General features: G+C 35.1%; 1 protein-coding gene across 3 annotated transcripts in view; it reads left to right on the forward strand.

Moving 5' to 3' along the window:
- The window catches only part of Xirp2 (xin actin binding repeat containing 2), an 80862-nt gene that overhangs the window by 25863 nt on the left and 28606 nt on the right, over positions 1-26393 (forward strand). For all 3 annotated transcript variants that reach the window (XM_074071021.1, XM_074071022.1, XM_074071020.1), the window contains exon 3: positions 2691-2828. In XM_074071021.1, the coding sequence (XP_073927122.1) occupies positions 2691-2828 (138 nt within the window). The remainder of the gene's footprint in view (positions 1-2690; positions 2829-26393) is intronic.

The following is a 26393-nucleotide window of genomic DNA, read 5'->3' on the forward strand; positions in this document are numbered from 1 at the left end:
AATTCAAATGTCACATTATTTGTTATGTGATTTTATTACCTTTTTCCTTTTTAACATTCACAATAAATCCGTGAGAAAAATATTGCTCTGTCCAGTTTATCAGTAAGAAGTTTCAGGAACTTTAGCTTAAGGTTTTGTCAGAACTTGGACTAGAATCATTGTTGGTTCAATTCCCCAAATTATATTATTTCTATTAGGCCCTATAACTCATGGACAGTTCTTGCTAAACAGAATTGATGACTGTGTAATATATTTACCTAGGTTTAAGTGTTAGGTATTTACATTAATTTATTATTATTGATATATCCATTATATTGGAAATCTTATTTCCAAACCAAACAATAAGACACACAGAATAAAAGTAAATGTGAAAAAGTTCCAATACAAAGCAGTCTCAGTTATATGGTCATTAATGGCAACATGGGTTGGTCAGGATATTTAGAACATGGTACTAAACCAGGCAGAGTCATAGGAGTGATCACCTGAGCAAGGAAGTTTCACTCCAGCCATGGCCACAGACTGCTTCCTGAGAAAATCTTGCTTTTCCCCATGAGTAGACATTTCTCTATAGGATGTGCTCAAGGAAACATTAACACTACCAATACCCACCTCTCAAAGGTTTATCTCACCTGAGCAGATAAACTATAGCAGATAAGCTATAGCAGTGTGTCTTAGTACTTCAGAGGAAGCAAGAGTCAGATTAATACAACTATGAAAAATAACAAGCTATATGCATGTTTGCATGTACAATGTGGTCTAATTCCAAAGCACAATGCTAAAGGAAAGGAATGAGCATGTTTGGGCTTTAATCCATTTGGTAGAAAAGATGCAGCCTGTCCAATATGGGAATTAATACCTTTATGAAATCACACTTATTGGGAAAGTATCCAGTCATTCTCATAATTACTGAGGCTTGACAGATTAATTTTAATACAACTTATACATTATATATAATTGTGTGAAACAAGGCTCTTCTTAACAATAATTACCTTAATTTTTATAATCTAATACTTATATGTAATCTCCATATGCTCTATGCAGGTAGGCCATTATGCAAAATAAATGGAAGATGTGTTTAAAATATATATATATTGTGATCTTAGGGTACACTTCTGTTTCTTTATTCTGTCTTAAATTTCAAAAGAGATGTTACACTTTCTCATGACCTTCACCTGTATTAAAATGACTTACATTTAAGATTTCTTGCAGAATTTGATAGAAAAGTATTAATATATAGAAGTACACAATCATATCTCTTTTCCCCATACAACCAGTATGTATATTCTGATATGTCTGACAGTCAGCAGAAGTGGGGAAGTTGTTAACTTAGTCATGTAAACTCTTGAGTATTTGCTAGTAATTTAAATAATCCTAAATATGAGCTTGATCCCCACTTTTCTTGAGTATGGAAAACTCAAATCCTGTATTTTTAGCATCTGTTTGTGAAATCACATATTTGGTCAAAGACTCCAGGACCTTAGTAGTCCACAGACTATGGTATAGGACCTTCAGCTCCAGACCTCCAGTAACTTTTCAGCTCCCAGAGTTATGTCAGGACTGGACCGGACCAATCTCCTCCCAACAGTAAGCAGACATAGAAACTCCTGCCATGGGGTTTGTCTGTTTGAATGTTGTCATCCCATATGGCCTTTAGTGCCCACTGGATTCTGGAATATGTTAAATCATCAAAACCAAAACCCTTGAGCTACTCTGAACTTCCTGAAGAAGCTTAAGATCTGACAGCACTCCTGGGTGCTCTTCAAGTTGCTTCCAATGCTGTGCATTGAAATCAGTTCTCTCACTGTAAAATGCCTGGGATGGACCAGAACCCACTATTAAAGCCACTGTATTCTGACATGCCAGTGTTCAAAGCTGAACTCTTCCTGGATTTGCCAATCATGGAGTGTGGTAGTTGCCATTTTCATTCCTGTTTTCTGAGACTCATGATTAAGACAGACATGTGACGCTTAAGACAGACATGTGACGCAAACTTCAGCATCTACACTCATGCCCTAGTTATGAGAGCTTAATAAGCTGTCTTAACTTGCTAAACCTCAATTTCCTGACTTTAATATATGAATCCTAGGGTCCATATCTCACAGAATACTGAGGATCATTAACTGACACAATAAGAATGAATATATGCAAAGTGACCTAGTGCTTTAAGCAGTTGTTATTACCAGTACTATATTTTTTTTACATAAGGGATATTGTGAGGCTTTTTATTTTGTTTTGTTCTTCATAATTACAGTAAATTTTGGAGTGAAAAACTGACTTTAGTAATTATTCTTAATAATGTGTTGTCTATCAGCTGTTTGGAATTTTAATGACTTCATTGTGGATTAAAATTGAATCCATTTTTCTAGTTTCCACAAGTCTACTAGTATAATATTAGAGGAATGCATTCTACTAGGTCTAATCTCTATCAAAATTTATCTGAAATAAGGAAAATTAACTCAATGTTTTGGAGATTCTTCTGATTTTATATGAAAAGACTGATAAATGAGAAAACAACTTGGAGAGACTATTTTATTAAGGCTTTCAGTAAAAGCCTGCAGAAATAATTGCATATGTTAATATCTTTTTAATATACCACCCATCAATAATTGTCAACTGTTTAAAAAAAACAGCAAGAGTTCCATCCTGCACAGATGTAAGGCTGAATTTCCCTCTTTCTTAAATCATTCCAGGCGATGGAAGAATCAGAAGTTTGCACAGTGCCTGGGGGTTTGGCGAAGGTAAAGAAACAATTTGAGAAGGACGAAATGGCCTCTTCCTGCAATACCTTTTCACAGTACAAATACCAACATGGGAACAGATCTGAGCAGGTGGGTGATGGATAAATCATGGATGGTAGAATTGCTCTTATCAATATGGAAATCCCCCTTCTTTGGTTGTGGAGTTATTTTCATTACTTGGTTTTTTTGGTTTTTTTTTTTTTAATGTTTTAGAAAATCATCTTTAAAGCATACCAATGGGTTGGCTTAATTACTTGGAACATTTTGCCACATGAACCATGCTGGAATATCCTCCTCAGCTTCTCATGTTTCACACATGAATGAAAATTAAATAGCCTGAGTTAGTCAACAAGTAAACAGAACTGTTGAGAGCAATGTTTGTATTGAGCCTCTGCTTCTAGGTTATAATTCATGACAAACTATCTGCTGGTTGTTTGCATATATGAAATGTGAAGCATTATTCAGCTGTTTATTGTGGGGGGATTTTTGTTTCCTTAAAATCATCAAAAATTGAACAGTAGAACCCAGATGTTATGTAAAAACGCATCATGCAGCTTCTAAATATTATATAAAATTTGTTTCCCATTCCATTACTTCATTGTCATATATCACCAAATATTTTCATGATATATAATGATATTTGAATATGAAACTTTAAGTAATAAAACTCTCAGATGGAGCTCAACACTTGGAAAAAAACACAATTTCACTATAAACAACTGTCCTTATGCCTGTGTTTTCTGTGAGGAAGGTCATAACAAGTATGAAATTTTGTAATGGGAGATGAGAGTGAGCATGTTTTATTTTTTAAAATACACAGGCTATATAGAGTCATCTAAAGTTTAAAAGATTAAACAACTAGGAGTTAAATGCAGTAAGGGGGAAAGGGAGTGCTTCAGACAAATGATTAAAAATCTAAAATGGTGAGCTATTATTTTTCTTGTTCTAGCTTTGCTTGAAAAGTGAAAAATGTCCAATATTGCTAGATCAATAAATTTCTGGAAATATTTTTTTCTAATGTTACTGAGGAAGCTTAATATAAACAAGAAATTAAGGCTGGATCTACCTGTGACCTAATAAATAGCAGTTGTAACAGGAATTTTAGAGTGAATCAAGTGTAGATGTGTTGTTTGCTTGAAATTAGACAACACTACATCATATAATGGTGTTAATAAATGAAACAACCAATTCCACATAGAAACATAGGAAGGTACTTACAGATCCTTTACTGTGCAAGGAAGTACTGTGGGCCTTGGGATTGTAGCTCTGAGGTCAGCAGCCATCTCTGCTACTTGCCTGCTGAGTGACATAGACCAAGGGCTACCTTGGTGTGTGGGTAACCTTTGCACAAGTCCCCCATGCTCAGAGGACCCTGTGCTTAGTTTAATGCTTTTCTGTCTCTATCTTGAAATTCTCAACAGCTTTTAACAAAGGACCCCATATTTTCATTTTTTCTTAATCTGGTAATTCTGTAACCAGATTTGATGGAATAAACCAAATCCATAACTTCTACATTTCAGCTTCAGATGGATAGAAGGGGAAAACTTATGCGTAATCTGTTGATCACATGAGGTTATTATGGAGATGTAATACAACAAAGAGCACCTTGTGAAAAAGTATCTCATGATCTGTGAAAGTCGGTATCAGTTAAGACTCTAATAAAGCAAAAGACAGAAAGTCCAAAGTGGCTTAAACCAACAGAAATATAAATTGACAAAGGTACAGTCTTTTGGAAGGGAGGTTTGACTTAAGCTGCAGTGGTATGTCAGAGCTGGTTTGTACCAATTATTAAATTTTGGAGAATTTTGAAAACCAGATAATATCATGGTAATAGCATAAAATCAGCCACAAGTATATTTATACCAGGAAAGATTGAAAAGTATGGCCTATGTATAGTGACTAGGGGCACAGATAGCAGAGTCAGATCACTGACTGAAGGAGTACCTCCTTCTTCAGTTGTTAGCTTTGTGATATTAGGCAAATTTCTTAACTTCTCTGTGCATTGATTTCCTCCATTATAAAGTCAAGATTATAAGAGTATCCACCTTGTTGGTTTGTTTAGAGGAATTAAGTTACTATATGTAGTGATTAAAATACTGTCTAGCCCATCATAAGTACTACACAAGTATTTATTTTTTAAAGTATCACCTTAACCATATTTCTTCTTCTTAATCTCTCAATCTCACTTCCTCTAAATTGGCCCCATTCTCACTCAGCTTTCTTCAAGATTTTAGTGGAATGTTGAGAAAGACTGAGAATCCTTTTCCCAGAAAAAAAAAAAGCCTGATAGCATCTACTGGGTTCTGAACAGAACACACATGTTCATCCTTGAACAAATTGATGTGGCCAGGGGATGTTCCTCTGCGCCTCATTTACCTAACTGGAAGTTCTCAGCATATGTTATCAACAAAGAATACATGCTGCAGAAAACAAAACCAAACAAAAACAGATATCCACTATAAGCTCCTGGAAAACTGTAGTTTTTGAAAGATATGCAAATGTGAAATACCAACGTGCATAAAAGCAATAAAAGCCAAACACAAGAAGTCTGAATATCTGTGTGACTCTGTTGTGGTGACTTCTCTAAGTCTCATTTTCATTATCTATCTTTAGAGATATTAGTAACACCTGATAATTCCCCGAGGAACAAATAAACCTAAGCCACATTGCAATGCAATATAGCTATAATATAAAGCAGTCACAGGCATGCATAAACCAATAAACGCCATATACTGAATGCCCACTGTATGCCTAAGTCTGGGAAAATAAATTAAAAAGTTATTTATGCCTTAAAATATGACTTTAATTTAAATCCTTATTGGAAATTTAAGCTAAATGTCGAATTTGGTTTTAGAAGGGAAAGTGAAAAAAAATTGTCTTAGATATCCACTTAAATTTTATAAGCAATCTAAATGCATTCTAAAAATTGCTTCTTTTATCAGCAGGCCTCGAAGACAAGATGCTTGCTAGCATAGATAGATGGTTAATTCTAAGATGTTGTGGACTCTTTGCTTATTCAAAGTATTTGAGATCTATCTCACTGCTAAACTGCCCCTGGCCGAAGAATAATTTGTTGACATACAGTAGTTAATATTAATTTAGATATCAAGTTAAATTAGAGTTAACATTTGTGTTGGATGTCTGACAACACATCACAATTAGTGACAATTGCATAAGGTATAATAATTAAATTCAATGTGCCTCTTTCCTTCTTTAATGTATTGAAGTCAGATGTTTCGAGGTCATGGACTGACTATATGGTAGCAGTTTGTCTGGGAGATAAGCAATTGGCCTAAACAAGTTTTGATAATTGAGCTACGTCCGAGATTAAGCAGCCTTTCTGTTTGCTCATAGATAGCATGATTTGTACCTACTGAAAAAGGGTTCTGAAATAGAAAAGGAAGAGGGGATATAACACATAGGAACATTCATTTATGCCAGACATTTTAAACAGGATGGTGTCCCATTTATATTTCTAGACTGGTCAGTTCTGTGGTCTATTTAACAGCTAGCAGTATCCTTATGAAAATTAGGAAAAGAAGCCGCCCATTCCCTAGGGAAAGGGGTAGGTGGTGGGGTGAACTCAGCTTCTTGCAAGAACAAGGCAGAGAATCTTGATTAGGTAGGCTAATCTTGATTAGGCACTAGCAGTTTTTAACATTACTCGTTTTTCAAAACAACCATATTGCTCCCAAAAGTTGTGAATGATACCTAGTCCTCTTGAGGGAACTATAAGCCTCTCAGCATGTCCTCTGTTGATATTTAGGTTAGAAATATCATTTCAGCCTTTTTAAAATTTAATTTAATGTCTTTATTTTCTTTTAGGATTGAATGCTCAGCACTCTATACCAGTAAAAATCAGTAGACCCATAATGCTAGAATTCAAAGGTTCACTTAAGAAGGATATTTTCTCTCCATTCACTATGACAGACTTCTTGGTAGGAGTATTCTAAATAACTAATCTTCTCAACCTCAAAGGATTTTCTCAAATATACTAAAAAAGCAGATGTTAGAAACAATGTGTGATGGACAGGAAACCACCATAGTCTCTTCCCTGAATTCCATGATTGGTATTTTTGGACTTTCTTTCTCTTTTTCTTCTTTTTCCCTATTTAGTAGCTTTATTAAGATACATTTTGCACAACATAGAATGCACGCACTTTATGAGAATGACTCAATGACTGTTTCATATATTTACGATTGTACAGCTTCACCACAACCTATTTTTAAAATATTTCCAACCTCGATAAAGAAACCTTGGCCATCTAGGACAAGAAAATTTCTTTGTGTCACATTCTCAGGCTCGGAGTTTGGCTTTTGTATTCTTATGTGAATTTCCTCTTTGTTTTCTGCTCCCCATTTTTATGTAGCACTGGGGAGTTCTTTGTGTATTAATTGTGAAGCCTTAGAAACCTCTTCTTCTGAAGTTGCTTGTTTTGTTGTCTTGTTGTTTTCAAATGGCTTAAGTAAGAAAAATCTGGAAAGAACAGATGGAGCTTCAAACATTTTGGAAGTAATGAGTGCAATCCAGCACCTAGGTAATTGCTCTCATGTGAAATCACTGCACTGAATCTATGTCAAGAGTCAATAGCATCCCTAACCTTGGCCCTGTCGCCTACTCAGATGTGCTGGGTGACAGTACTCATCTGTTTACTTACATCCCTGTGGCAAAAATCCCAATGTAAACACTCTTTCTCTGAAAGATAATTTGGATTTGGAGCAATTCATGTATAATTTTAGGTCAATAGAAAACATTTTTGACAGCTTGTGACAGATATAATCTGACATCTATATGCTTTAGATTCTTTAAAGGTGACCCTGTAATTATTTTCTAGCAAACTAAATGTATTTTTATCAGCTAAATGTCCACATTGCAACAGTATTTCTCATATGTGCTTTCAAATTACCTTTAGCTTCTGCCAAATGCTTAATTTTTCAAGGACATAAGCTGCTATTAACAGCTGTAACCTGACCTAGATCTGTTATCAACACACAAGGTTATGACCAAGTATGTCTTGTATTGTCTTTTAATTATGTGCACTACAAAATGAAGCAATCATGAATAATGGATAGGCCTTCTGACTCCAACATCAGACAGTCTAGGTTATAATTTCGAGATAGCCATCTACATTAGTCTCTGTTGTGCTACTATAAGAGAATATCACAGACTGAGTAATTTATAATGAACAGAAATTTATTGGCTCACATTTATGAGGCTGGGAAGTCTAATATCAAGATTCTAGCATCTGGCAAGGGTCTTCTTGCTGCATGATAATTTGCAAACAGCAAGAGGACGAGAGAGAGAGAGGGAAAGAGAGCAAGACAGACAGAGAGCCAGAAACAGAGAAACAAAAAGGGAAAAGTTAACCCCATTTATGAGAGCAGGACCCTGCTGAACTAAACACTTTTTGAAGGACCCACCTCCAAATACCATCACCGTGGCAATTCAATTCCAAATAAGTTTTAGAAAGGAAAAGTATTCAAATCATAACACAATCTAATATCTTCTGTGAAATGAGTCTAAAGTAGTAAGGTCATTTCAAGAAAAAAAAGGCACAGTCTATTCTAACACTCTTACTATAATGCCTGACATAGATACCTGAACAGTGTTTGGTAAACACTGACAATTGTCATCAGTAGTATTGCCACTAAAGCCAGGAGAAGGCAGGATTGAGTGGTAGTTATTCTTGAAGTAGAATATGATTCATAACTCTTCATGTATGTGTACAAAATGAAGGAAGGTACCTCATACCTCAGTATTCCTGTCAATTCTTCCTTTAGATATGGCTGGCAATAATTTCTTAGGAGCTCTATAATTAATTAGAAATTGCATTCAAATAAGTGTACCTGTACACGCTTTGGGCATATATTGTTCTGTAGTAATCAGTAAGTTCAGTGAGTGGATATTTTAAAACTTATAATAAGTCTTCTTTTGAGGAAAAAGTGCTTAACCTCATTTAAAAAAAAGAGAGAGAAGATGGACTGGCCCTTTCAGAAGGCCGAAGAGAGCAATGTGTATAAAACTCCTCTGTGCAGGCACATTGCATCTATGGGATGACACTTGTGAATGCTGGCTTTTTATAAGTTGAAGCAAATAATTAATGCCATAGCATTTGCTTTGAAGACTATTTTATTCATAGTATTGTGACAAGATGTATTGAGAAAAAAAATAATGTAATTAATATATAAATTGATTCAGGCAGAAGAGAAAAAGGCTGTTCTTGAATAAATGAAGAAAAGAGGAAGAGTAGAGGGACGTACTTTTTTTTCCATTGCTCTCAGTGTTGAAACTACTATATTGTGTATTGTGGTTTCCCAGCACGTCTTATTGATGTATGAAAGGAAAAGAAAATAATTTGTAAGGGAAAGAATCTACCTCATGACATTTTATGGTTTGTGCAGTTCAAGCAATGAAGATAGATATATTTCTACAATTGTCTTGATAAAATATAGCAAGTGTTTGTTCAATATACAAGGCCATTATGTACAAATACTAAGAAATAAGAGCCTCTGTGTACCAGAGAACTGCTTCTTTTCATTTGACACAGGTGAGTGAATCTTTCCACCTTTCTCCAGCCAGGCCAAGGGAATAACACACTGAGTCTTACTGATCATAACAGATTCCAGATTGGTCTAAGGGAAACATAGCCACAACACAGTCCTTGTCCTCAAGGGGAAGATAAATGAGTCATAGACTGACTAGATAACAGACTTATATGGTTTAAAATTAAAACTCTAACAACAAAATTTTCACTAGTTTTTCTTCCAAATCCAATCTTTTAATCTTGTTTATTCTCCACAGCTCTTTCTCAGTGTCTGTGGCTGAGTGGCCTTTGGTGTTGAAAAAATAAATAAATAAATAAAATTAACTTTTTAAATTCTAAATCAGAAGCAGAAGACCAAGAATTTGCTAAATAAAGTACAATAACCTCAACCAATTGCCATCTGTAACACACATGCGGCCAGATCTTCAAGAGTTCTGGATACAAAATTTAGTTGACTTCAATTACATTCCAGTTCCTGACTCTGCCATATAACCAACTAGCTTTGTTCTATACTGGTAACTCAACTCAGTTTTCCTTTCAATTTAGAAAAAAAAAAAAAAAAAGTGAAAATGCCAAACTCACGTAGGCACATATTTCATGAATTGACATTTTTCTTCTACTCTTGCATTCAGAACTTTGCCATGTTCACAATGCACATTTCACTACTGCTTTTCTTTACATGTGCTCTGCCTCTTCTGTCTTGTCTCTTTGCAACTAGCTTGTCTCCTGCTACTCTGTCTCTGGCAGTGTCTCCTCTCTACCTACCTATTTCCAACTTCCTATATTTCTGCAGGTCATAGCAGGATCCCACATTACTTTTTATAGAAAATAAAAAGTAAAAAAATAAATAAATAAAAATAAAATAAAAAATAAAAATAAAAAAAGTAAAAAATAAAAACTATAAAACCATAGAATTGTAATATGAGAAAAGATTACTTTGCTCAAGTTGTGAAGTAAATTAACTGAACTTAGAACTGCCTACACCAGCTATGCAGGGGAAAGCAAAAACTCAAACCAAGCACATGAGGACTAGTATTTCTAAGGATGAAAGGTAGAAATACCTTCTTTAAAAGCCCCAATAAATCATTAATTCTTCCCTCATCTCACTTAGAGCATGCATGACTAATCTGTCCAGAAACGCACCCCATACTCCTTGCAAAGCCCTACTATCTCCTCTACTCCACGTCTTCCTTGAGTCGAGCACCAGGGATGTAGTGGTAGGGATTTAAGAAGTCCTCTGTCTACTGGTTCCTACATCTCTTGGGGCTGAAGCAGGGCATCTTTTCAGACTTCTTCATGCATTGCTTCCTACCCCTTCCCTGTCTGTAAAGGATTTAGGATCAAATCATCCACTATGTTGGACTGGGTTATGGGATCTCAGTAGGAACCCTGGGTATCTAAGCTCCCTTCCACCTGGACTTATGCACTGGAATCCCCTGGGCAGCCTGGCTAGTTCTGACATAATTGTTCTGGAATATGATCAGGGATCAGAAATCTTGTGGATCTCTTGGTGATTCTCATGAGCAGCAATGAACACAGTACAAATCTGAGCCAAGATTTGTAACCCACAGTTGGCTACTCCCCTCCTGTGGGGAACGGATTAAAGCCTATGAGACCTGGACACAAGCAAGGCGAGGTGCAGTTAGTTGCTTTTACCTGTAGGCCAAGATAGGCACAGCTCTGCCACAAAACAGGGAAAGGCAGAAAAGCTGAGTCTCCTAAGTTGTGTTCAGAGAAGCAGGAACACAGGTCTCTCTTGTTACAATGTCAGCCCCTCCCCATGGCTCCACCCTGTTTGCTGCTATAAAAGACCCCTGAAGGAGGAAGAGGGGCTTTTGCCTTTTGGGGCTTTACTTTGGGCTTTTGGACTTTGGTTTTTGCTTTGGGAGGCTTTTTGCCTTTGAATATTGAGAAGAAGCCTTTATTTTGGGCTTTGTGGTATGGGAAGATTTTGGAAGGGAAAAGAATTATTGAAGGGAAAAATTTCTGAAGGGAAAAGAATTGTTGAAGGGAAAATGCTAAAGAGGAGTTGATAGAAAATCTGCACAGAGAATTTTAACATAGACCTAGGACTTAGAAAGCTAAGCCAAAGAAAGAACTTTAACATAGGCTTTAGAAGCTAAAGAAAAGCCAAAGAGAACATGGGACAAGGCACTGTGCAAGTCTAAGGACCAAGCCCTTAAGAGTTAGGCATATGCAGGTTGTAGGCATGACTGTTTGCAAATTTGAGCACCCAGGCTTTGAGAGAGCTAAAGAGAGATGGGACAGGGCAAGCCTGGGAACAAAAGACTTTAACAGCAATTAAGCTAAAGATAAGCTAAGAGCAAACATGGGACAGTGGGTGCCTAAGGAAAGAGGTTTTAAGCAAGGTTTAATTTTCATTTATTTTTTTAAGTGTATAATCTTTATTTTTTCTTTTATTCATATGTGCATGCAATGTTTGGGTCATTTCTCCCACCTTACTCCCACCCCCTCCCTCTGCCCCCCTACCCCCTCGTTACCAGGCAGAAACTATTTTGCCCTTATCTCTAATTTTGTTAAAGAGAGAGTATAAGCAATAATAGGAAGGACCAAGGGTTTTTGCTAGTTGAGATAAGGATAGCTATACAGGGAGTTGACTCTCATTGCTTTCCTGTAAATGTGTGTTACCTTCTAAGTTAATTCTTCTTGAACTAACCTTTTCTCTAGTTCCAAGGTTTTAAAGAACATCAAGGAGTAAGGCCTTAAAGAATCAAGATAGAGAAAAAAAAGCAAAGAAGGTTGTGCATCTCTAGCCGAGTGTACAGCACACTTGACCCCAACTTTCTGTCTGGCTATCCTGTGTCTTTTCTAAAATCTACAGTCACCTCCAGTTAACCCCAGTTAGGTCCAGTAATATAATAACCAAGGAGGGAGAGGAAACCTCACTCCAGCAAGGGAGGGAGTGAGAGAAACAGCTCCCTCTTCGCCCTCCTAGTTTCCAACTGAGGCTGGTCTCCTGCCACCACCCTCTTGGTCCGCTTTAGATAACAAAGCCTTCTGCCCCTGAGTTCATTTCTCTTGAGGTGTCTGCTGCAGTCAATGAATAGAACATGAGGCTGTGGAGAGTGCAAAGAAAGCAGGGCCTTAAAGACACTGTGGTGAATAGCACAAACATCAATCAGCCAAACAACCAATGTATGGGTGCCCCCATCCCATTCAACAACTTCTGTTAATGTGAAACCATATTGAAATACTTGGTTTGTGTGAGGCGAACGTGATAACCACTACACTACGGAAACCGGCCTTTGGTTTGTGTATATAAATGATATATTAGAATATTAGGAACAAATAACTAACACAATACTATAAATTAAAGGTGTATTAAAAGATTAAAATAAGCTATATAATTAGACCAAAAGTTATCTAAAGAAATTAATAAATTTATTAGTTGATATGTCAGTAATTAAAACTGGGATTTCTCTTACTCATTATTGCAATCTTCCATTAAATGTTTATTTTCATAGGATCATACAATCTATACACTTAATCTCTCTTGAGTTTGTACCTTTGCTATTTCTATACTAATGATCTAATTTTGTGAAAGACACAGGGCTTTACTCAATTATGAGTGAAATACATGATTAAATAATGTTGTATAGAGGCCCATAGTCATATGGATGTTTTTACTAAACCAGTGTGTAGACTTTCCCTGGGAAACAACGTGTGCTTGTAAAATATAGTAAGACTGTCTTCTGTGATCCTCTCACATCAATCACACTACTTTACAGTCATAGTTGGTAACTCACACCCTCTACTGTCCCTAAATGAAGTTGATGGTAGTTGCTAACTGTCTGCTGAGGTGTGACCATAAAATCTCAGTCATGGTCCCTTTGCAATTTGCCATTTCAGCTTCTGGCTGCAGAACCTGTTGGTATATGAGTTATCCTGCCGGTGAATAGAAGGTTTCTGTCTCTCCTCCCCTGTGGGAACACTGCAGGCCATTCCAGTACATCATTATAAAGGGAAACTCATTCCCGCCCACACTGCAGACATAGACAGAATGCTGGCCTAGGTCTTTTGTGGAAACTCTGTCGTCTAAGTGAGATAGTGCAGATTGTATACAGCATCCATTCACCATCGACGTTAGTGTTTTGAAAAAAAAAAGCTAACTGAACTACTCTTCCTGGTGACTCCCAGGGTTTGGAAATATTAGCATATGGAGGGTGCCCTAAACTTGCTTCTCAGGAAGTCAGGGCCTCAGTGGATGGTACAAATATACCTAAGTAGGACTGGGCTGCAAAAAAACAAATCCTAAAGTAATTGCTTTTCTTTCTACAAGTCATCCTATTCACTTTCACAAATAGAATTCGTAGGAGCGATATTTACCCCAATTATTGGAGTTCCACTACTGCAGCTCCTCTCTTTCCTAATGGCATTGTGCGTCTGCTGTTTCCATAGACCTATTTGTTCTTATAGGACACATTTTCAATTTCATTTAGAGAAGACAAGTGCACTTACATTTGTATCCTTCACTCCTTTAAAGTAAAATGAATTGGGACTGCTTTAGAAATGAAGGAGTGGTATGTTCTTATCACAGCACTGAGTTTTTAGGGAGCATGTGAGTCCTTCCCCAAAGACATATGATCACAGTAGAGTGGCCCTCTGACACTTAAATAAGTGATCTCAAAAGTATTTGATGTTGATAAAAATGTGAAATGCAGATTTTTGATCCTAATGGTATTTTATATCTTTTATTAGAGGAAGAGGACAATTAGGAAAAGTAAAAGAAACATTTATGTATTGCTCATGCTATTCTAAGGCTTATACTTAGAAATATAATCTTTTGGTTTGAGTACATTGAACATAATTCTTAAGTATACTGATAATACTTTTTAATATGCTGCTTAAATTTACTACATTTAAAGTAGTAAATGGAAAGCTACATTATTTTCAGTTCTTAAGATTTTAGTATTTTGTGAGAAACAAGGAAAATATAACAGAAGGAACCATTAACATTATAGAATCTTTATGCTTGTAAAACAGTGAAATCTGCAAATTTTTTTCACATAGTTACTTTTATGAAAATGAGTATTTACTGTCAGTACTTGACATCATGAAGTATTATTATCTCTTTCTGTTTTTTCTGTATTTCTCAAAATAAACCCATCCTCATGGGTTTCTGAAAATGCTTATCTGTTCTTTTGGATGTTCATTTAACTATTAATTTACATAATTACAGCACATTATCATGCTTAAAAAACTGGAAGCATGGAAAGCCAGAGAAAAGGAAAAGGTACTATGAGTTTTTGTCATTAGCACCACATTCTTGTAGGGAAATGTTTGGGAAATTCATTTTTTCCAGGTTTGTAATAAATCACAGCATCACAGAATGAGTAAGATTACATCTTCTAACAGCCTTTTCTTGGGCATATTCTTTATCCCTCTCTCCTAAGTGATCTACCTAAACAAAATGAGAAGCAAGTTGTTTATCTCTTTAGGAACGAGGACTAAGTGGAGGCTACTTTATTTCCCACCCCATCAGGAAAATAGGGCCTATGATATGCCAGCCTCTTGATCAATAGCCACAGAGAGACCTGGAACTCAATTGACCTTTCTTATCCCTAGGTAAATACCAGTGCCCTCTAGAGACAGGAGTAAATTTCTGTTGTAGCATTTGAAATGTATTCTTTATCCTCAGAGTATAAATTGCAATAATCTAACACAGCAATTCAACATATTGTAATGTTTAGAAATGTTTGGGGAAGACTGAGGGCTTCAATGAAGTCAGTTCTTAGACAGGGCTTCAGTTCATGAGCCTTTTACTATAAACATTTTGCATCATCATTCTAAAAACATAAAAAAGTAAAGACCTCCACATTATAGTTTCTTTGTTTATATTCAAAGATCTAAAAAATTTGTTTTTTCCTTGACTCCTTTTACTTCTTTTAATCATAATGTAGGTCTTTTGTTACTGTACAGGGACTGTGAGATAATAAATTTTACCATGATTCTGTAGTTTAAGTACATCACAAATACATGTCGACTACTTACTGCTTTAAAATGTTTTTTAAAATGTTGACTCAACATATCTGGTTGGTGGGATCCTACTTAATGCTCTACAATCATGGTATACCTTTGTTTTTTGGGTTTATAGCAGGGGTTGGCAGTAATAGGGTTTGGACTCAGCACTTGCTAAATAGATGCTCTAACATTTGAGTCATGCCGCCAGTCCTCTTTTGCTTTAGTTATTTTACAATTAGGGTATCACACTTTGTCCAGGGCCTGCCTCAGACCATGATCCTTCTACCTGTGGCCTCCTGGTAGCATGAATCATTGATCTTACTGAGTAACTTTTTGCCAGTGCTGGCCTGGAACCATGGCTCTCCCAATCTATGCTTCCCACGTAGATAGGAATATAGGTATGCACCCCATGCCCAACTCTGACTGGTTGGTTTTTTGAGACACACTCTCACTATATAACCACCAAGTCTGGCCTCAAACTCATTATCCTCCTGCCTCCACCTCTGAAGTGCTGGGGTTATAAGCATATGTTACCACATCTGTCTATCTTGTTATTTTTAAATTGTTCATAGCATTCCTCCTTCAACTCCTTTTACTTGTCAAGTTGATATGCAGTCAATGGATAGAAAGCTAGAGTGGTAGAATTTTACTGAATTTTGATATGGTGCAACAGGCCTTGTACATCTTGTGATACTTACCCACGTTCAATCAATAGTAATGCTTTCCATCTTCTTTGGGGCTTCCTCAACATCTGTACCAATAAGGACACTAAGTAAGAATGAAATTAGTTATAATTTATTTAACTGATCTTTCTGTTTAATTGATGAGAAAATTCAGTCATAAGGCAACACTCCTGTCTGCATCTCTGATTTCTTTCCATTGCCCAAGTTGTTAGTAGATACATTTACCAGTGTATTTACAAATTTAGTTTCCACATTTTTCCTTATTTTAGAGAAAACCCAAATGATCAAACGAATTCATTTTAGACTAATTAATATTTACCCCCAAATGCTTTATTTGCACAGACAAACTTGAAGGCATAAATCAGAGACAAATCTATTTTATTCTTCTTCCTTCTTGTTCGGATTTTATATAAAGATTTAAAAGGTCAGTCCTCCCAGTGAAAAAAGACTGATGGCCATAAAACCTCAAAGAGACAGTAAAAGAAGGAGGAGGCAGATATGTGTACTGGAACTCTTTATGGCACTCATAGAAGGTAAATTGTGCCATCTCAAAGTTTTCATACATTTCCTTGTAAAGCCCTATGAAAAATGCATTGCCAAGAAATAAGTCCAAACCAGAACCATTGTAAGATTTGAATAGTACTTTCTGCTATGTTCTTTGTCACCAAAAATGAGTGACATTTCTTTTTTGTATGTGTTTTTAACTTGTTTTTATTTGGTTAAGAAGACTTCAGTATTTATGAATGATACTTTCTCAGCAAGAGTAATGAGAAGTTTTCTTTTCTTATTTATTTATTTGGTCATCTGAACCTTCTTCCATTTCGCTGCCCAATGAGTCTAGAACTAGACACTACAAGGAAAAGTTGCAACAATCATACACTCACTCCCAGCCTTCCAGAAATCTAGGATCCATACCTGTGAACTACACTGCACTGATATGATACCTCCATCTGGAGCTTTGCGTAAGAAGTTAGTGACATGAGAAGCAGGGACCCCAAAGAACCCATTCTGGTAATGGCCAATGGCAAAATAGCTACATCTAATTTTAATAAACAACTATTCCAAAGGCAAGATGCAGTACTCACTACTGATGGACTTGGCAGTGATTGTGTCTGGTGCCTAGTGGCAGCATCAAGAGTACATTCACCAGATGGTTCTGCCATTGCATTCTACACTATGACTACTGCATACAAGCTCTCCCTGTTCTATTTCTTCATGTCCTGGAGTTCCTTGAGATATTCTTCTCCCCCAAGGAGGATACACTTCTCCGTCCAATGTCTCTTCAATAAATTTTTCTTTCAGTTTGTATCAGTCAGATTCCAATACTCAAAATTGGAGCTGTGACTGATAAAAAATAATAACCTACAGATTTTTTATTATCAAGATAAAGATTGAACAACAGTATCTTTTATAAAAAGAGTAAGTATAGAAAGCATTGAATAATAGTAGATTATCATTGTTAACTGATTGTTCATGAAATAAGAAGCACAGAAACCTGGATAAGTGATCACAGATCTACTCTCTGGCCACATTTCTGAATACTGTTTCCATGTCACAGGGAGGAGAAAAGTTTGGAAGGGATATAATGTGTACTCTTTGCTTTTCTGTCCTGTGTAAACTCCCCAAATCCACTACTTCTCTGTTGAGAAAACTATGTATTACTGAGATTTTCTTCTTCCTTATTTCTACAAAAAAATTCTCCGTAGCCTGACACAGTAACTTCTTTATTTTTTCTTTGACCTTGTTTCTTAGTAAATCCTGAAGTATTAAGAAAATGTCTAATACAAATAAATACACGATAAATTAGTAGAGATAATAAACACTAATGTAGCACTTATGATTCAAGGTTTAAGATATATTTACTTATTTCATTCTCAGATAGACACTACTGTTTTTCCTGCTCTTTTTTGTTGTTGCTTTTTTATTGTTTATTCATTTATTCATATGTGTATATATTGTTTGGGCCATCTTTCCCCCTTGCCTTTCCCCCCCAACCCCCACCTCACTTCTAGGCAGAACCTGTTCTGCTTTTGTTTTCTAACAAGACACAGATATACTATAAGTCTCGATAACCTTCCCAAGAAAAATGAGCAAAAATACTAAGCCAGAAAAGCTGGCTTAGCCCCCTCTCTGATATTTCTTTTTTTTTTATTAGGCCAATAATCATTAACTACCCACCATATTTCAGGCACAAAGAATTCAATGATAAATATGACATTACTTTGCCCTCACAAAAGTCACTCTATCAAAAAGAAGATATATAACAAGTAATTACAAATGCAATGTGGGTTAGGTGCTAGGACAGAAAATATAAATGAGACTCACTGCGAAAGAAGTTGATAAACTTTAGTCTGAATGAAGGATAGTCAAGAACATCTGAGGGCAGAGAATATTTCATCTGAGACTTGAAACAATTTTTCATGCATATAGAATATATTCTAAGCCAAGGTACAACTTAAGCAAAAGATAAAATAGCATGATATATTTGTGAGTATAGTAAAGAATAATTGAGGTATGAAGGTAGAAATGTAGGCAAAGGACAGATAGAGGAAATTATTTGCCATGTTAAAGAATTTTTACCTTATTCTCAGGTCATCAAGAGCCACTGAAGAAATTTAAACAGGGGAGAAAGATGAATAGATACACTTTTAAGAAAGATTACTGTGACTGTGAAAATTGATATAAAGGAAGTTAAGGTTGGATGGAAGAAGGTAAATTAGGAAACTACTGAAATAGTTCAGATTAAACATATGTGAGGACTTTAATGCGTAGAAGTTCTGGGGTAAAGAGGATACTGGGTCGGGATGTTTAATCATTCAATAGCATATGCGTGACTTAGAAATCAACTGGCTGTTGCTGAAGGAGGGGAAGAATTCTTTACTTCTCTAATTTGGCTGTGTTAATTAACATAAGATGCCTCTTACCTTTGGCTATTTCTTTCTTTACAATATTTTCCTTTTTTTCAAACTATTTATAGGTAATTTTACTGCCCTTAAAGTTTTAGCCTTTTCTGCTATACTTTTATGTTTATTTATATCCTAGTTCCTCTTCTATTTTTAAGATCCTTTTGCCTACGCTGAATTGGCATGTTATATACATATATCTTTAATATATCTACATAAAACCTCTAGAAGCCATCTTTTATTTATTGCAAATTGAATGTTTTTATGTAAGCTGCTGTTTTTCATTTGTCAAATAAATGTTGTTATTTATATATCTAATATGTTTGGTGACCCAGTTGAGAGTGCATCTTTTATATGTTCTTTTTTGAATCTTCAACCCTTGTGGATTCAAGTCCTATGACTCTATAAATAATAATTTTAGAGAAGAAGAGGACAGTCAGAGTTCTACCAGTTAAAACTGGAACTGCTTATTGAGAATATTCCCTTGTGTAAGGCAAACCTTTTAAACTAAGTACATTTTATTAAAAATGATGTTTGATATTTATAGCTAAATAAGACCAAAGCCTAATTGGTTTAAATAAAGAAAGAATTGAAATTAATTGAATAACATATCTTTCAGAAATTTATGCAATAAGTTTGCATACTTCATGCATCTGTATATAGTTAGAATTCTTATCTCAAGGGACTATCAAGCTAACTGAATCATTTTGAAACATTTAACATGTATGTATATATTTAAATATATATCACATAAATACACAATAAAGATATGATCACAGAAACTTATGGAAATAACATTGACCATGTTTAGCACAATGCCATGGAGATACCCAATATTCAATAACCACCTGATTGAATAATAAATAAATGGATATGTCTAAGGTTACCCATATTTAAGGAAGCAGTATTTTCAAAGGAATAAGTCACTACCCTTTGTATTTTTTAATGTTTTTCATCAGCACTCTTTTAAGATACAATAATCTGTCTAGTACACTCCCATAACTTTAGACAGAACTGCTATTGAACCATGTAAAACTAGAGGCTTCATTTCTGAGAATTTTGAATCATACAAGAATTAGGACTTGCAATTCCCTGACTCTTCTTTAAACCATAATGCTTTTATTCTTATTTGTATAAATTTAAAATGAGGATAAGCCTTTTTTCCATTGTCATAAAAAGCTCAAATTTAATTTTTTCAATGTTCACTGTACTCTACTGCTGTCAATATGTGGTATCAGATTCATCTGCTCCATGAGTAAAAATTCAGTAACAAAAGACTCAGCACTAGTTTGTGTAGTCCCGTGTATAATTTTAGACTATTTGAAAAGATATTTTCTTTTGAAAGTCCCTTTACTTACTTCTCTGTGTGTGTGTGTGTGTGTGTGTGTGTGTGTGTGTGTGTTGCTTCGTGTATTTATTGCATTCTTGGCACAGTCCTCTCTCTTTGATGGTGTTAACTACCTTTTACCCTATCACTGCACTGCACATATTTTCCCATAGATGTTCTGACCACTTGGAATACTATCAAGCACCTTCATTTTCAGTGGATTTTGTAAACTGATTGACATGTTATTGTCATATGCATCGGCTTCAGTAACTTCACCTACCAATTATGCAAATATTCAATATCAAAGACTGACAGCCATAATAGCAAAAAATAATCATAGGATTATGTGGAAAATCCACAGTCTCAGTTTTTAAAGTTAAAAATTGAAAATCACAATTTTTTACACTCTTAGACAAAACAGTGACTATTTTCCCCTTCATTCACTCCTTGATATTTTACAAGGCATCTCCTGTGTTCTAGGATTGAGGATGCATGCAACAGCGTCACAGTTCAGTTGAAGGGAAGGGGCATGTTACTAAATGATGACTCTGAAATGTGATAAGTAGCTAATAGATATGTGTACTGACAACCACAGGAATAGGAAAAAAGAAGCAAGACTAGTTCACCTTGTAAGAAAAGTCAGGATTGTTTTGAAAGAGAAAATTTTTGAGTCAAGTCTTCAAAAGATCATAGTGAATATAAAAAATCGAACCACAAAATCAAAGGATGACAGATAGTTTATTATAATATTTACTGCAAATTTGAAAAAATAGAGAAACCAAGAGCAAAAGAAAACATTTTAATTTGAATATACACAAATCAAGACAAACCACAAACTTTATGCTCATCTTTAAAAGAAAGAACTGACTATTCTTTCAATCTTGAATCCATTGATATTTTTGCCAAAAAAAGCTACAATTGTTTTTATGTCTGTTTAACAAAGATTCTAATAACATTAATACGTCATAAAAATTTCTGAGTTTTTTAAAGAATGAGATTAGTTACGGGGAAAATTGCTGAATTACTGGGATTGAGCACGAACGTCTGATTATTCCATTCTGTTAAAACAGGTATTTGCAATTCTGGCATTTATTCCACCTACCTTTTTTTCGATGGAGTATACTTCTAACAGTTGATAATAGTGAGTCACCATTTAAAAAGTATTTTCTTTTTCCTCACTCATATCATTGAAGTGAGTTTGAATTTTTATTGTTAAAAAATTAATAATATATTTTTCTGTAATGATAATCACAATGATAAATTAAGTGGCAGAATGCTAACTATTTTCTGTGCTGGAAAAATCTTCTTAGAAGGTATGTATATCATCAATATATTTTTATAATATACTTGGCTAACATACAAACTGACATCAGATTGATGTGAGTCATGCAAACACCGAAGTATTGTTTGGCAATGTGCTACAATTTCTCTTTTAGATTTCAATGTTAGAGCATATGTAGTATCCCATTTTCTCTCTTTTAATGGCTGCAAGAGATAAAGAAGCAGAGTTTAAGTTTGATTTAGTGATTTGCCCAAGATTATAATATACCTAGAAGAAGAAGAAGTATTAATCACTCATTCCTGGCTACTGGTGAATCCACCTGTGAACAAAACCACATTTTGTCTCTTGCAGCCTAGTCTGTATTTGAATGCAATTTTCAACAACCAATTTCATGAATCATTTCATGTGAATTTATATATAGTGTTCTGACCAGAATTCTTTACTGCGTTTTATTTGTGTAATTGGAGTTTTGCCTGAGAATTATAATGATCCATCCTTTTGCCTAATGCTATGCTTTAGATAGACACCAAAAATTAGGAACTAAGACAGAATTAAAATCCAAATTAAACTAATTGCAAAACTGAAAACAGAAAAAGTGATGGAAAGAAAACCTTGGAATATTTTAAGAATATTCCAACTTTATAGATTTTATAAAGTTATAGCAAACAGGGGGCAGTAAAATTGATGCATTGAAGCTAACATACCAAAACTGGGATAGCAATTACAGTTCTATTTAGTAATAGCACATAAATGCTGTAGTAGAAACAACTACAAACAAAATTTATGTACACTTGTGCAGCTCATGTACTATCTCCTATAAGAAAATATATTTAGCGATCATAAGCATTTTACATGAGTAGGTACACACTAGCTGAAATTGTTTTGTTCCAGAAAATTATAAATTTTGAAATCCATGTCAAAAATACATTTATTTGTAGTTTTTCTATTCCAAATATTCTGCATTTGTTTTTCTTACCACACAGATTCATGTCACTTACTTAACTCTACTCAGCATAACAATTATTGGCAGGTATCATAAATTCAAATTTTAGTGGAGTCAGAAAGTTTTTTTAATGCCAACTTGGTATTAAATATTGGGAAATGACAGCATGGTTGCCTGAAAAGCATATGCCCCAACTAAGAAGGCCAGTCACTATCTTGTCTCATTCAGACACTGCCATGTTGGAATGTGAACTCAATGTTTTCAGATATTCAGCATTCAAAAACAGAAAGAAATACTGATTTTTGTAGGGTTAACTAATCTAAAACTTTAAAATAACTATGTAGGTCCAATAAAGCATGTCAGCAGGCCAAAACTGGCATGTAGACTTCTAGGCAAACACGGTTCAATAGAAGTGATCATTGTGTACTCCAATAAAGACCTTGGTTCTGGTGAGGGTTTCACTCTCTTTTGATAGTTCATTGTTTAATTGGTACTTCTCATTTCTCTTTGTATGCATAAGAAAGTCATAGAAAAGTCTCATTGTATCTTTATAAATGGAAATATTTGTCACTGGTGTAAAGAGTTGTCATTTGTACCCATGCATTTTTTTCTGTCTGCTGTCTTCAATGATTATTATTGTTCCCCCATCACAGTACTATTGATACCTCTAAAAAAAAGTTGATTATGCAAGGCATCTATGGAATTCTGTTTCTTTGAGCTTAAAATATAGAATATGGAGTATTTATTTTCTATACTCCTTTTTGAGGAAAGAACTTTTTTTGTTCAACATTCTATCACCTGTTTCTACAATACTCCTGGCAAATAGAAGTTTAAATAGAATTAATTTATTAGTGAAAATTTGCTATTTTATTTTTGTCATTCCTTATTCATTCACTATATGAACTTTTCCTTAGATCAAACTGTGTGTCAAGCATATTGTCAAATTTCATTCCAGATATGTAGATCCTCAATTAGACTAGAAAACCATTCGGTTTAGAACTATAATTCAGTGATCTTCAATTTAATGAGTTATAACCTAAATTTTGAGGTGAAGTTGCACTTTTTGACTTTAGTTCTGTGTAGACCTTTGGGGCATGTCTCAACTTTCATTCCCAATTCTCTTTCCAAGAAAGGTGTAATGAAATCAGATTATATCATACATTCTATTATAACTACTCCTTAGTTAATAAGACCTTTAACCTTGTATGCTAACCACCCTTGGGGGGAGAGTCATATACTCTAAATCCACTAGCCAAAAAAAATTAAAAGTACAAATCAAGATTTCATGAATTAATTTTGTACTTATTCTTTGCTTAAGAGATAAAGATTTGATAGTTTAAAAGTACTTAACTCACCATAAAAAACTTTAGTAACCCTATTTGATTAATAATGACATTACATCTTTATACAATTATTCTTTACTAACATAAATTTAAAAATAAATTTCACTTAGATATCAAGATAAAAGTAAAGTTACAACTTGAAATGATCAAACACATGAGTTCTTGTGAAAAGACAACTGTCCACAACCCTGTTTTTTGACATTAAGATTTTTAGCAATATGCCAAATCCTTTGTTATGTTAGTCAATCATACACTGTGTCAGAATGATCTTCTGTAGTAAAAGCAGTGCTGGGTCATCAAAATCATCAGTAACTTCAAATTTCCAATTCAATAGGGTCACTTATCCTAACTTAACCAAAATCAAAAGTAGTTCCATGTAGGAAGATAAGGAGTTTATAATATGGGCTACTTGTATTGATTATATTTAATGGTTACATCTTTTAATTAAATTCTGAATGTGCCATCATACTAGACAGCCAACCTGAAAAACCGAATGTGTTTTTGAAACATGATAATATGTCTTATAAACAACAAAATATATTTCTTTTTCATCCAGATTTTGCATTTTCTTTTTGAGGTTCATGATTCTCATACCATACAAGATGCATCATTATCATTTGTTACTTACTGAAGGTAGTAGGAAGAACAATGACTTCTAAAGATAGCTATGTCTTAATCTTCAAGATTTGTGAATGTATTAAATTATCTTGAAAAGGAAAATTAAGATTGTAAAGGAAAGAACCAATTTGCTAAGCTTCTGATTTTATGATGGGGATATAATCCTAGATTATCTGAGTTTGTTCAATGTAATCGTAAAAAGTCCTTGAAAGTGGAAGAGGGAATCATACAGGTGGCATTGGGAGATGATCCCAGCCCAACAAAAGAGCAGTCTAAAAGAACAAGTAGGAGAATACCCTTTAGAAGCAACCAAAACCAAAAGAATAGGTTCTCCCCTGCAGCCTGCAGAAAGGAACATCTTCTAACATCAGTCAACAACCAGTGAGACCCATTCAGGACTTCTGAGCCACAGAAGTATAAAATAATCAGATTATGCAGTTTTAAACAATTAAATGTGTTATAATTTTTTTACAGCAGCCCAGCAAACTAGGGAAGCTGCTTTTTGTTTTCAATGAAATTGCATTAATAAAATAGGTAAAATGTTCAGATTTTTCTTTTTTTTTTTTTTTTTCAAATTCATGGCTCATTATCTGTAAAAAATGGGCAGATAACTTCACCTTGCCCACCTTCATTTTCTTTTTTTTTTTTTTATTTTTCTTTTATTATTCATATGTGCATACAAGGCTTGGTTCATTTCTCCCCCCTGCCCCCACCCCCTCCCTTACCACCCACTCCACCCACTCCCGCTCCCCCCCCTCAATACCCAGCAGAAACTATTTTGCCCTTATCTCTAATTTTGTTGTAGAGAGAGTATAAGCAATAATAGGAAGGAACAAGGGGTTTTGCTGGTTGAGATAAGGATAGCTATACAGGGCATTGACTCACATTGATTTCCTGTGAGTGTGTGTTACCTTCTAGGTTAATTCTTTTTGATCTAACCTTTTCTCTAGTTCCTGGTCCCCTTTTCCTATTGGCCTCAGTTGCTTTTAAGGTATCTGCTTTAGTTTCTCTGCGTTAAGGGCAACAAATGCTAGCTAGTTTTTTAGGTGTCTTACCTATCCTCACCCCTCCCTTGTGTGCTCTCGCTTTTATCATGTGCTCATAGTCCAATCCCCTTGTTGTGTTTGCCCTTGATCTAATGTCCACATATGAGGGAGAACATACGATTTTTGGTCTTTTGGGCCAGGCTAACCTCACTCAGAATGATGTTCTCCAATTCCATCCATTTACCAGCGAATGATAACATTTCGTTCTTCATGGCTGCATAAAATTCCATTGTGTATAGATACCACATTTTCTTAATCCATTCGTCAGTGCTGGGACATCTAGGCTGTTTCCATAACTTGGCTATTGTGAATAGTGCCGCAATAAACATGAGTGTGCAGGTGCCTCTGGAGTAACAGTCTTTTGGGTATATCCCGAAGAGTGGTATTGCTGGATCAAATGGTAGATCGATGACTAGCTTTTTAAGTAGCCTCCAGATTTTTTTCCAGAGTGGTTGTACTAGTCTACATTCCCACCAACAGTGTAAGAGGGTTCCTTTTTCCCCGCATCCTCGCCAACACCTGTTGTTGGTGGTGTTGCTGATGATGGCTATTCTAACAGGGGTGAGGTGGAATCTTAGTGTGGTTTTAATTTGCATTTCCTTTATTGCTAGAGATGGTGAGCATTTTTTCATGTGTTTTCTGGCCATTTGAATTTCTTCTTTTGAGAAAGTTCTGTTTAGTTCACATGCCCATTTCTTTATTGGTTCATTAGTTTTGGGAGAATTTAGTTTTTTAAGTTCCCTGTATATTCTGGTTATCAGTCCTTTGTCTGATGTATAATTGGCAAATATTTTCTCCCACTCTGTGGGTGTTCTCTTCAGTTTAGAGACCATTTCTTTTGATGAATAGAAGCTCTTTAGTTTTATGAGGTCCCATTTATCTATGCTATCTCTTAGTTGCTGTGCTGCTGGGGTTTCATTGAGAAAGTTCTTACCTATACCTACTAACTCCAGAGTATTTCCTACTCTTTCTTGTATCAGCTT

The sequence above is a fragment of the Castor canadensis genome, chromosome 4 (genome assembly GCF_047511655.1).
Source record: "Castor canadensis chromosome 4, mCasCan1.hap1v2, whole genome shotgun sequence".
NCBI lineage: Eukaryota > Metazoa > Chordata > Mammalia > Rodentia > Castoridae > Castor > Castor canadensis.